General features: G+C 31.4%; 4 protein-coding genes across 14 annotated transcripts; 2 read left to right on the top strand and 2 right to left on the bottom strand.

The window, feature by feature from the left end:
* The first annotated feature begins 148 nt into the window (after positions 1 to 148).
* Positions 149 to 4,006, top strand: LOC122565913 (leucine-rich repeat transmembrane protein FLRT3-like). 9 transcript variants are annotated; one of them, XM_043722436.1, is made up of 7 exons: positions 149 to 1,206; positions 1,303 to 1,342; positions 1,517 to 1,940; positions 2,004 to 2,515; positions 2,664 to 2,897; positions 2,983 to 3,143; positions 3,376 to 4,006. In XM_043722436.1, the coding sequence occupies exons 4-7, from the start codon at positions 2,276 to 2,278 to the stop codon at positions 3,998 to 4,000; spliced, it is 1,260 nt and encodes a 419-aa protein (XP_043578371.1). In that variant the 5' UTR covers positions 149 to 1,206; positions 1,303 to 1,342; positions 1,517 to 1,940; positions 2,004 to 2,275; the 3' UTR covers positions 4,001 to 4,006. The 9 variants fall into 9 exon arrangements, with proteins under 9 accessions (XP_043578371.1, XP_043578377.1, XP_043578374.1 ...); XM_043722442.1 differs by lacking the exon at positions 1,303 to 1,342 and having other exon boundaries at positions 149 to 922; positions 1,890 to 1,923; XM_043722439.1 differs by lacking the exon at positions 1,303 to 1,342 and having other exon boundaries at positions 149 to 922; positions 1,890 to 1,940.
* Positions 4,007 to 4,047: 41 nt separating this feature from the next.
* LOC122565914 (lipoyltransferase 1, mitochondrial) lies at positions 4,048 to 6,560 on the bottom strand. Of its 2 annotated transcripts, none has more exons than XM_043722443.1 (4): positions 5,978 to 6,560; positions 5,432 to 5,539; positions 4,969 to 5,182; positions 4,048 to 4,908 (listed from the first exon to the last, which is right to left on the bottom strand). In XM_043722443.1, exons 1-4 carry the CDS (start codon positions 6,545 to 6,547, stop codon positions 4,559 to 4,561), a joined length of 1,242 nt encoding a protein of 413 aa, XP_043578378.1. In that variant the 5' UTR covers positions 6,548 to 6,560; the 3' UTR covers positions 4,048 to 4,558. The 2 variants fall into 2 exon arrangements, with proteins under 2 accessions (XP_043578378.1, XP_043578379.1); XM_043722444.1 differs by having other exon boundaries at positions 5,990 to 6,560.
* Positions 6,561 to 6,762: 202 nt separating this feature from the next.
* LOC122565915 lies at positions 6,763 to 7,429 on the bottom strand. Its single transcript, XM_043722445.1, has one exon. It carries the CDS (start codon positions 6,913 to 6,915, stop codon positions 6,763 to 6,765), a length of 153 nt encoding a protein of 50 aa, XP_043578380.1. The 5' UTR covers positions 6,916 to 7,429.
* A 953-nt stretch (positions 7,430 to 8,382) lies between these two features.
* On the top strand, positions 8,383 to 12,387 carry LOC122565909 (prolyl endopeptidase). 2 transcript variants are annotated; one of them, XM_043722426.1, is made up of 13 exons: positions 8,383 to 8,526; positions 8,748 to 8,861; positions 9,078 to 9,301; positions 9,362 to 9,549; positions 9,629 to 9,854; positions 9,994 to 10,153; positions 10,236 to 10,436; positions 10,561 to 10,743; positions 10,844 to 10,957; positions 11,023 to 11,171; positions 11,241 to 11,453; positions 11,555 to 11,879; positions 11,947 to 12,387. In XM_043722426.1, exons 2-13 carry the CDS (start codon positions 8,793 to 8,795, stop codon positions 12,010 to 12,012), a joined length of 2,118 nt encoding a protein of 705 aa, XP_043578361.1. In that variant the 5' UTR covers positions 8,383 to 8,526; positions 8,748 to 8,792; the 3' UTR covers positions 12,013 to 12,387. The 2 variants fall into 2 exon arrangements, with proteins under 2 accessions (XP_043578361.1, XP_043578360.1); XM_043722425.1 differs by lacking the exon at positions 8,383 to 8,526 and adding an exon at positions 8,533 to 8,673.
* Positions 12,388 to 12,514: the final 127 nt, after the last annotated feature.

Here is a 12,514-nt window from a genome sequence, read left to right as displayed (position 1 = left end):
AAGTAATGTCTGTAGAAAAAGGGGAGTTATGCGTTTTATCGCAATAAATATTGTTTTAACAGAGAAAAACTATGTTTATGGTTCAGCTGTCAGTGGAAGGCGGCCATTTTACGTCAGCTGAGAAGGTCGGTGACGACACACATTGAGTGAAATATCTTTCGCATGGCAGTCGAGCGTCAGGGAATGTGTCACAGAGAACCTCACCTACAAAGTTATTTGCAAAGCTTGTCACTGCACCGGAAACAGTGTATACTTTATATTTTTTATTTAAAGAACAAATTCGTCCTTCCTATCAAATATATAAAACTAATTAAAAACATGTAATTTCGATCCGATAAAAAGTTCAATATTTTACAATTATTTCTCTGTTTCTTATACGATATCCTGCCTTGTGATGCAAAATTGTTGTATATTCAATATTTAATCGTAACAATGTCAAATTAGTACTTCGTGTCAGCTGAGGGCGCTAGTGACGAAACACAGTGGAGTGGATAGTCTGTCAGAGCAGCGATATATTTTGTTGGCCAATTCGTAGTAGCTTTCGCAAACCGGTAGATGACCGTGATTTTTAGTCCATTCCGAGTGATTTTGAGTAGCATAGAGTCGTAGGTACATCGATGAAAAGTCGACTTCAGGTAAAAACGTAATAACGCCGATAAATGCGTCGTGGTCGGTAAAGGTGAGGCAGCTGCAGTGCCATACCGTATGCTTGTCATGGCGGCATGGAGGACGAGCAATGAAAATGGCCGGAAGATGCACGGGGCAGTGGGGAGGGATGGTAAGGCCGAATAGAAGGCAGCGGTCCACGCGTTCTCAGCAGCCTATCCTAGATTTATTTCCGTGGATGTTGCGCAATAAACGCTACACTGTTAGCTCACTGAATGCTACCCCTCGTTTAACTTCGAAGAGGTGCCAAGGGCTAGTGAGTAACATGTTAATTGTCATCGGCTGCCATTCTTTTCATCGCATAAAGGAGCGCGATTATGTTCGCCATGTATATGCGCTGTAATGTTATTTCTCGCTGTCAATGTAATGGAGACTTAGTCATCCTTGTATTATATTAATGCACCTCTTTAACGCTATCCACGTTTTGGCGTTCACATGGAAACGCTCTCCACACGGGGAATTTCGAATGAAAGAAGGCGCACGGAATTTTTACGGAAGGTTTTTATCGGTTTTCAAGAATCAGTAAATGAAAATAAAAAGGTACAACAAGTAGTTTACAGTACGCTTTCACTGTATCGATCATGAGAAAGCAATTCTATAAGAAAAACTAAATCACATTTTAATTGTGTTTTCAAGTATGTTTCAGACTGAGGAATTTTATCTTTCTAAAAACGCGGTAATCTTATTATTTGACATTGCTTGGTTTCATCGTTATTATTTTTTTATTCATACTCAGATATGTCTATTAATAAACATACATACATCAAACTTACATCCTTATTAAAGCAAAAAGTTATTCAATTTTGATATCTTATTTAAATACATGCATGAATTCCATATGTTTTCACAGGAGAGTGTTCTACGGTGTAGACAATAAAATCTGCGTTTTAATCACTGAATTGGCTACATTGCGAATATCAATTTGAAGAAACTTATTGAAGTTATCATTTTAATAACAAGAAATGTTAGACAATTATTTTTGTTATTCCTAACAATAAATTTATAACAAGCTCAAAATTTGAAGGACCATATGATATGAATATTTCTTTTACTGATTACCATCCATTTCTGATACGCCGTTGTTTCTGCCTATGAACGTATCAGTTAGATTAAAATATGTAATACAAAATGATGAATAATGCCTGATAAATAATATCTTACTTTTCATCGTACTCTTCTTTCACCCTTCGTTTAAGGAATAAAATTTCCGTTTGCTCCAATAGTTCTCAACATGATGCCGCAAAAAACGTTTCAGTAGTAAGGAAAAACATTGGGTAATAAATAATTGTATTCAGCTACTTTTTATTTCAAATTGCCTCATATGTTTTTCATTGCAGAAAACACATTGTTTCTGTCAAAAAAAAAATAATGGGAACGGTAAGAAAATTGAGACGATACGATGACGTATCTCAATCGTTAACACATTTATCCACGATATCCATCCAGTCATGTTGCAAGATAAGATTACATTGGCGGGGCAATCACGAGCCGCAAGAAAACGCAATAATCTCTATCAGAAGTGAATTTGCTGTACTATTACTTCGAAAATCATTAGTTACGGTATAAGTTTAACAAATTTTTGTGAAATCTATCGTTTACTTTTATTACCATGACCCATAGTATCGCCGTTTATTTAACCATTTCACTTATTTCGATGTTCTCCGCTCTCGGGACGACAGTTTTGACGCAACAATGCTCGTCGTTTTGCGTGTGTGACACTTGGTATGGTTTGGAGCGTGCTTCTTGTGTGGGCCGCCATCTTTACAGTATACATACAGGTGCACCGAACGTGCAAGCACTCGACTTATCGGATAATGTGATATCACTTTTAAGTAGCTTCGAGTTAGCGGTATGTTTGAATTTATAAAATCATTTTTCTTTGTTTGTAATTATATGCAACTGAGTATAAATTTTATTGAAGCAAATTCTGATAATAATTTCACTAAAATATTGTGAATTTGTGCGCATAGTAAGTGAGAAATTGTTCATTATTTTAGGATGTTGGAATGACGAGATTAAAGTACCTTAATCTTTCTGAGAATGCAATCAGTGAAATCGGCCTAAATGCTTTCGATGGCCTTACGAATTTAACGATCTTGGATCTATCGAAAAATAGACTCCATGATATTTCAGATGAAGTCTTTGAAAGAAACAGAAATCTACGAATCTTAATACTATCGAAAAATAATTTCAATTCGCATGTACCGAAATTACGATCCTCTTCGTTGATGGTATTAACATATGTATATCTGTGATAAAATTATTATCTTCGATAAAAATTTCATTTTTAATAAGGTGAAGTAAATTTCGATGCAGGAACTAAGTTTGGATTCATGTCAGATTAATCATTTACCTCCAGACACGTTCAATGGACTCACGCACGTACGTCGTCTCGATCTTTCAAATAATTTGATGATTCAGATGAGTACCATTGTCGTGCAAACATTGCATATTTTGAACAAATTATCATTAGAGGGGTACGATGAACAAAGCACATAAAATTAATATATGTATATCACATTATTTTATTAACATAATTGTTTCGAATAAGAATTTAACTTTTACTCTTAAAACTTCATTACATTTTATTTGTTATCAATAATATTCACTTCTCAACATCTTGAATAATTGACATATCTTACCTTGTGTAGATATGTCAGAATTGTTCAAAAAACGTAAACAAAATTTTCATTTTTTCATTCTTTCCAGAAATCCATGGTCTTGCAATAAAATTATGTTTGAGTTACAAACATATCTCAATACTAAGAGCATCGAATTCGACGAAGTTTGCGGTAAGAAAATAAATGTAAAAAAATTCGAGAAAATGATTAATCTTCCTACAAAATCACGTAGTTATCATCATTTGGCAAATTCGAGTATGCTTTTTGATGAAACTAAATCGGTAACTGAATATAATGTATCGAATACAGTGAAGGATAAAAATCTGTCAACATATGAACAAATGATAAACCAAACGCATGTTGTCGATTCAGTAGATAAATCTGTAGTATATTGGTTTCTTCTTCTTGGTTTTATACTTGGTATTTCAAGTGGATTATTTATTTCTTATATTTGGTTGTCGAGGATGTATTTGTGTAACCGGAGATACAGGTATCACGAACAATTTAACGACGAATTAATAACCTCCCGACGATTGTCTTTGCTGGATTCGTATTTACAAGGACTCATAAGTAGCGATAGAAGCTTGATAGAATCTTGTCCAAATACCCCGCCACCTCAATATCGTGATGTTATGCTACGACCTAACCTTTATCCACTAAGAGTAGCGAATTTAAATAACAATGGTACCGGATATGGAGAAATGTATACATAACTTCAGAAGGTAACTTATTGTTGTAGTATGACAGGGAAAAGTAAAAATGCACATCACTACATTATTTATTCAGCATTGAAGCTTCAATTTTTGTTATATTACACATTTTTCATAAAATATTTTTTGTATATGTTTGTTGTTATGCGTCGTACATTAACGATTACGTTATTGACCAATAACTAATAATTAGATTAATAGTAAAATTATTTACGAAAAAAGAAAATTGGATGAAAAATTTAGTAAATTAATTGTCGATAACTAATCATTAATTACTACACGTATATATTATATATATCTTTGTTAACAATATTTATTAATAAGAACAAACACGACTTATACGTGCATATATCAACAATGCAAAAATATAAAATCAATAGCTACATAACTAAAAGCGCATTTTTTATCATTTATATTACAATATAAGAAGAATTATAGAAGTAAAACTATATACAGTTCAGGCTTATGCTAATAATGCGAGTTATCGTACAATAATTCGGTTCTCGTTTTGAACACAACGACAATTTAAGTACAATCATTGTTATTGTTCGATGGGTTTAATCATTGCGTGGCAATCATATTACTTTTATCTACATTTTGACTCGTACTTAGCGTAACAGTCTTGCAACCGATCGCGGTTATTATATTTTCCATTACTCCATGATCGTATCTCGTACCACGTAGATTAGTTATTACGCTCACGTCTTGACTAAAATCTTTCGATACCAAATTAGCTGGCAGCTTCATCTTGATTTCCTCAATGATGCCGTTCTGTATTTCTAACGCCAAATTAAATTGACGGACTTTGTTGTCTTCAGTAGGTACATCTACAACACGTGTTACCGTGAATTTCGGTGTTTTACCATAATTCCATTCCCAGGAACGAAATTCGCTTATTAATTTGTCCAATCCTGAAAATAATAATTAAAAACTATTAGACAGAGAATTATGCTTTTTAAATATTTATATACCTGGAAACCAGTCCTCGGTAGGATTGATATATTGAAATCCTTTTTGACGCTGAATGAGATCCTGTCCACCATCATCAAGAACAAGAGCTTTAGTACGAAGATATTCCCAGCCTATTGCAGTAATGAGTTTATCCATTCGGATATGAGAATTTATATCAATTAAATTTTTTATTGAAGATCGTATGGATGCAGTAGCATTTGTCTCTATACCATCCTGTAATACAAATAAACATATTTTTTTAATAAAATAAACATATAAAAATATCAAATAAACATATTTTTTGAAATTTAAAATTATAAAAAAATTAAATTCTGTTTTTATATTCAGCAACTAGAAAAATTATATTTGAGAAAAGTATAAAAATTCTGTCATATTATGTTTTGAAGAAAGTAATTAGAAATAGATCTTTTAATAGTGATTATAAATAATATCTATCTTGTGACATAATTGAAAATAATTTACCTTTTTCTTCTCGAGTGCTAAGCTTAAAGCTGTTTTGTTTACATTGACCAATAGAGTGCAGTGATGATATGCGTTAGGCCGTCCTAATTTCGCTGCAGTACCAGATATCTGCGTTTTAAAATAGTTAAGGATATATAGGTAAATTTTTGCAAAGCGCAAAGGCTTTGCTCTTATGTAGGTTGTTCCAACTGGGTTTTTAATGTTACTTCATACAAAATAAAGAAAAGTCTGTTAGTGTTTTTCTCGAAAATATTCCACTTTTATAAAATGAATATAAATTTTTAAATAAATCGTTACATGCTATTAAAATTTTGGAATATACAACTAAGGATTCTGCAATATAAAACGTCACATACATATACACATGCCCCTTAAAGTTTTACAATAATTTTACAATTATTTCATATATATATTTATTATTTTATAATTATTTTACAATTAATTTCGTTCCAGCAAATTAAGTACTGACTAATGTAGTCATTGAAAATGTAATTTTGGAACACCCTGAATAAAAAAATATATATGTAGGTATTTTTAATACATTACATGAAAGGATACTTTGTACTTCTCTTCGACAACGATGTCCTCGCGTTTATTAACCTCGGCTTCTACACCCCATTCTCGATACAAAGCTCTGGTAATGATGTCCAGATTGTATCTTCGATTATACCGTTCCCGTGGCGTGAAGAAGGACAAATTCAAATTACCATGATCATGATAGACAGTACCACCACCACTGTTACGTCGGGCCAGAACTATACCGCGTTTTTCGGCCAGTTGAGTATTGTGCTCAATCCATGGATTTTGATGTCGTCCTATTACGACACACGGGTCGTTACGCCATAGGAGTAATACGTGGTGATTCGTAAAATTATAGTTGTTATAGAGCCAATGTTCTAACGCTAAATTGGTGAACACATCTGTGGCTTGCGATATGAATACTGACTTCGTAATCGAATCATTAGCATCATTCTGCTTTTCGTTAAAGCTCGTTGAGTATTTACACATGTGATACAAATTATTGTATTGGGGTTTCCGTTTAATAATGATCATAAATCTGTTTATCAGAGACATTTTCCTTTCGTTATGCACGTGTAAGTAGAATTTATTTTTCATACACACGCAAAATCACTGCCTACTTCCTTTTATGTCGGATGAATCGAACGATAGGTACGTATGTCAACACCGATATGAAAATCGTACTTCTTGGAAACGTTGCACGTGAAATCAGTCTTTAATTACTAAATTCGTGAGACTTTCTTTAACACCTCCGTTTTTGTAACGAAATTAGCCTTGACAGTGTTTAATATTTTTGTCCGCAGATAGCACCCTTACTGACAAAATCTCGAAAAGTTAGATTGAATAGCTGTTATAGAAATTAGGTAATCGTGAAGGGCAATTGTTTGATGCAACCACTTCCACGTTTGATCCAGGGAGTTAATACGGTATCGGATACCTAAACAGTCTCGGCAGTCCTTTTGCATTCCTCCGTGTGCTGACAGTTTGGAAAGTATTCAAATTATCCGCAGCGAACGGTATACGGTGACTAGGGCGACCTCTTCCTCTCTATGGATGCGTAAATTCTGTCCAAGATAGAATCGCTGGTTCTTCTTGTAATGTTACAACAATTGAGAATAAATTGCACGCAACTACGAATCGGAGCTAAAATTCACTGATGCACTCTCCGATTCACTGTGAATACTCTAGCGGGAGATTTTAATGTTATATAAACTCCTACTATAGTTGAAGAAAGTAGTGGGAGGTCTTTAAACCTCCATGTGGGAGGTTATCTAAGTTCACAGCACAAAGTACAGGCAATACAGCTGACCTGCTCATGATAACACGTCACAAATGTATATATGTTCTTGTTCGTAATCGACTCTCTCCCACGAAGTTTCAGACTCGTAAATAGCACCATGGATATCCTTCCGTATTCTCCCTAATTTTTTCATATAAATATATTTGCTAAAAAATTGTATTCTGTATGAATTTTATTTATTGTAATATTGTCTGTTATTAGATTAAACAAAAAAATGTTAACAATGGAAAATTAATTTGTTATAAATTTTAAACTATGCTATTCCGTTTAAAGGTTATAAGTAATTACATTATATTTGGAAAAATAGTATCAGATTTTGTAAAAATATCTATATTACATGTATTTTTTTCAGTATTTTAAATAACAAATATGAATAAAATAAAAATAAAGTTTATGTAAAATAGAGTATTAAAAATGTATGTACCTCTTATTTTTTTTTATCTATATAAACATTTGTCTTTATTGTACGATACTGTGCTTCGTATTTATATCCTAGTAACAGCTAAGTAATACCGTATGGTATTGAAAGAAGTAATTAAGGCCAATTTGATAAGAATATATCCCCTACTCTTCCGTATCATGCATTCACACTACTATTGCATTTATAACTATGCTGATAAATGACATTTTTAATTACTCCGATACAAATTTTTTATCCTTATTAGCCCTTACCATACACACAACTGATCACAGTTTGTCAGTTTTCTTTCAAATGTATTTTATATCAGCTGTCACGTGATTTTTATCTAATATTGTACGAATTGTCTTTAACCGTGCTCGTTAAAATGAAAGCTAATCATAATTTAATTTTGACTGGAACATTTCATGTAGAAATCGCATACGTGAAAGACGATTTCGTGAAGAACAAGATAAGATTTACATTTTTTTTAAAAAAAGCAGATACGATGAGCGCTTTATGCGTAATTATAATTTGCTATATTTAAACGAGTAGCTTATATGTATTATCGAATTTGTTGAAGATACAATAAAAATATTTAATATTTATATTTTAATAATGTATAATTTTGCAATAGTGATGATTTTAGCTAAACAAATATTTTACTATCCTTTATTTATAATATATATATAAAGGATATAAATCTTTTTAAGACATTTATCAGAGTTTATTCAGAAAAGTAACAAATTTTGTACAATATATATATATATATATCACTTATAGATTAATAGAATTTTGATTGTATTGATGATTATTTTAACGTGTAATATTACAAGAAAGCATTTTAGTGCATTATATTTCACAAAAAGTATCTGTTAGGTAAGAAAAATACATATTATGGCTATCTTCTTAATTGCAAACATATCGACGAAAATTTGCTCACGTAAAATTCAAACTGATATTTACAAGAATTTGCTTAGTAAGCGCCCACAATTTATTTGCGCATCGGGTTTTTCGACTGTGAAAGTAAGATTTTGTAGTAACATAATTGTCAGCGATACTGCCAAAATTTCAATTATATTATTTCGAAAAATATCTAGGTGCTGGACTCTACGATACGAAAACACATAGAAAATCAAAAAATAATGGAGAAATTACAATATCCTGAAGCGTATCGCGATGAAACCATTGTCGATAATTATCATGGTGTCGAGGTTAGAATAAGAAAAAAGATAATCCTTTTAAATGAAGTTTATACGTAAATATGTTCATAAATAACATTTCTTTGATGATAGAAACAGTTTATCTTAATAAACTAATAGTAGTACGAAATATATTTCTACTTTTTAGTTAAACATAATGATAAATTTTATTCAAAATAGAAATTACAAACAATATAAAGCGTGAGACTTTATCATTCTTATTACCAGGTTCAAGATTCATATAGATGGTTAGAAGATCCTGATTCTGAAAAGACTAAAGCATTTGTTGATGCTCAGAATGCTGTTACCATACCATATTTAGCTTCATGCAAAGCACGTCAAGATATTCATGATCGATTAAAACAATTATGGGATTTTCCAAAATATTCATGTCCTGCTAGATATGGAAATAAGTATTATTTCTATAAAAATACTGGCTTACAAAACCAAAGGTAATAATAGTAAATATTAATTTATGTTTGATTATTAGACATGAATATTTCTTTTTCTAGTGTTCTGTACGTACAAGATACATTGGATAGTGAACCTAGAATATTCTTAGATCCAAATACTTTGTCAGAAGATGGTACCATTGCAATTACTAGTAGTAAATTTAGCGAAGATGGTAGCATATACGCATATGGTTTATCTATTAGCGGATCTGACTGGTGTACAATCCACTTTATGAATACAGAAACTGGTACAATTTGCATTTTTATCTTTAAAAAGAATTTTTAATTACATGGCTCATTGTCTCAATGCTTGAATAATACATATAGGTGAAAAATATCCAGAAATTTTGGAAAAAGTAAAATTTTCTCCAATAACATGGACTCACGACAATCGCGGAATCTTTTATGGTTGTTACCCAGATCAAAAAGGTAAAACCGATGGTTCAGAAACAGAAGGTAATCGAGATCAAAAGCTATGCTATCATACTGTTGGTACACCTCAGTCAGAAGATGTCATTGTAGTTGAATTTCCTGAAGAACCTTTATGGAGGATGTGAGTGATACATTATGTATGTGTTTTAACAATGTTGATTAATTGTAAATACGTATGATTGCATCCTATGTGTTTCATACAAACATATTTAATTAAATATTACCTAACACACTTGTTGCATATGTTTCTCTATCTTTAGAGGCGCACAAGTTTCTGATTGTGGAAAATGGTTAATTGTTACACCTGTGAAAGATTGTAGAGATAATTTAGTTTACTTTACGGAATTGAAACCAGAGAAGAAAATAGCAGAAAAGTTACAGTTAACCCAAGTAGTTGACAAACTTGAAGCTGATTATGAAGTTAGTGATAATAGTAGCATGAATATTTATTCTTTTAGTTTTAATATCTTTTTTACTACTTAACTCTTTCTTTCCTAATTAGTATGTAACAAACGATGATACCAAGGCGATATTTCGGACAAATAAAAACGCGCCGAATTACAAATTAATAGCTATAGATTTATTGGATTATAAGCAAGAAAAATGGGTTGATCTTTTACCAGAACATCCTGATAATGTATTAGATTGGGCATGTGCAGTTGATGGTGATAAATTTGTAGCTTGTTATATTGCAGATGTTAAGGTAACCATGAATTAATATTACTCAAAACAAATACAAAAGATTGTAACATTATGATGAAAAAATTTAGTATTAAAAGAAGTAAAAATGGAGTTATGATATCATTAATCTTGTTTATTTTTTGTAGAATATTTTACAATTACACAGTTTAACAAGTGGTGAAAAACTTAGAATATTTCCGCTTGATGTTGGTACAATAGTTAATTTTGCGGGACAAAAAAAATATTCTGAAATATTTTATCAATTCAAATCATTTCTAGTTCCTGGTGTCATATACAGAGTTGATTTGAAAAATGAAGAAGAACCACAAGTTAGTATTAACTTCATAAATAATAGTGATATTACTAATAATGTAACTCTAAAGAAAGTTAAAAAGAATTGTACGTGTACATATATAAATGTATTTATAGGTACTACGCGAAATTAAAGTAAAAAATTTTGATCCAAGTTTGTACAAGACTAGTCAAATATTTTATACAAGCAAAGATGGTACAAAGATTCCAATGTTTATAGTAATGAAACATGTAAGTATTGTTTAAATTCATTAAATTTGTACTAAACAAAGTACAATAATGGATCTTTTATTTAGGATGCAGTTTTGGATGGTTCCATGCCGGCTTTATTATATGGTTACGGAGGCTTTAATGTTAGCATTCAACCGACGTTTAGCGTTACAAAGCTGGTGTTTGTTCAGCATTTAAATGGAGTACTTGCCGTGGCAAATATTCGTGGTGGCGGGTAAGTTGAGTAAGCAACGACGTTAGTCGAATGTGTTTCTAGTATATAATATTATATTATGTATTTTAGTGAATATGGAGAAAAATGGCATAATGGGGGACGATTTTTTAACAAACAAAATGTATTTGATGATTTCCAAGCCGCTGCTGAATATTTGGTCGAAAAAGGTTATACTACTTCTTCGAAACTAAGTATTTTAGGTGCCAGTAATGGAGGTTTATTAGTTGCTGCATGCGTAAATCAAAGACCTGATCTGTTTGGTGCTGCAATTGCTCAAGTTGGGTAAGTCGATATGCTAATTTTATTAAAAGATGTTTCTTAATGATTTTATTAAAAGATCTTCTATTTTATCTTATATTTTATGTTTTACATTTATCGTGCAGGGTAATGGATATGTTACGTTTCCATAAATTTACCATTGGTGTTGCTTGGGTATCTGATTACGGTAGTTCGGATGACCCAAAACATTTTGAAAATCTTTTAAAATATTCCCCGTTGCATAATGTGAGAATCCCGGAGAATGGACAGTATCCCGCAACATTATTATTAACTGCCGATCACGATGATCGAGTAGTACCATTACACAGTCTAAAACTTATCGCCACTCTGCAATGTACGTTAGGAAAATTACCACAACAAACGAATCCTTTACTAATTAAAATAGAGACTAAAGCCGGGCATGGTGGTGGAAAACCGACTATGAAAGTGGTTAGTATTAACATATAATAATTAACTGATCATGCATACATAATTAACATTGTATTTTTCATTTCAGATCGAAGAGAGTACAGACATTTTAGCATTTATTGTGAAATCATTGAACTTAGAATTTAAATTCTAACATATATCAAGAATATTAACATTCTTATATTTGATACTAAGTACAGGTCTTTTAACACAATTCTGTCCATGGATCAAATCCTTTGTATTCTATCCTTCTTTGATTGCTGTGTTACTAATGTGGATATAATATGTTAGTAAGGAGAAAAAAAAAATGAAAACCTTACTTTGCTCCTAACAGTTAATTGGACAGAATTAATTTTAATACATTCAAGAACATTAATGCTATACAATGGGAAGTGTTTTTACGTTATGATCGTTCATATTACAAAATAATATTTCGAAATATCCTAGAATGCTTTTTAGCAAATTATTTTATAGTAAAAATCTTTTTTGTATCAAATAAAAAATTTATGTAATTTATTATAGCCTATCTCTCCCATTTAATGTAACAAAATACATTTTCTAATTCACGTTACTACCTTCTTGGATTAAGTGATAATATTGATCAAATTATATATAATGTGATTTTTTATTTTTATTAAATATTGAATAACAAGAAA

This window comes from Bombus pyrosoma, linkage group LG3 (genome assembly GCF_014825855.1).
Source record: "Bombus pyrosoma isolate SC7728 linkage group LG3, ASM1482585v1, whole genome shotgun sequence".
Taxonomy (NCBI): domain Eukaryota; kingdom Metazoa; phylum Arthropoda; class Insecta; order Hymenoptera; family Apidae; genus Bombus; species Bombus pyrosoma.
The sequence above is the reverse complement of the archived record's forward strand: the minus strand, read 5'-3'. Positions and strand labels throughout refer to the sequence as shown.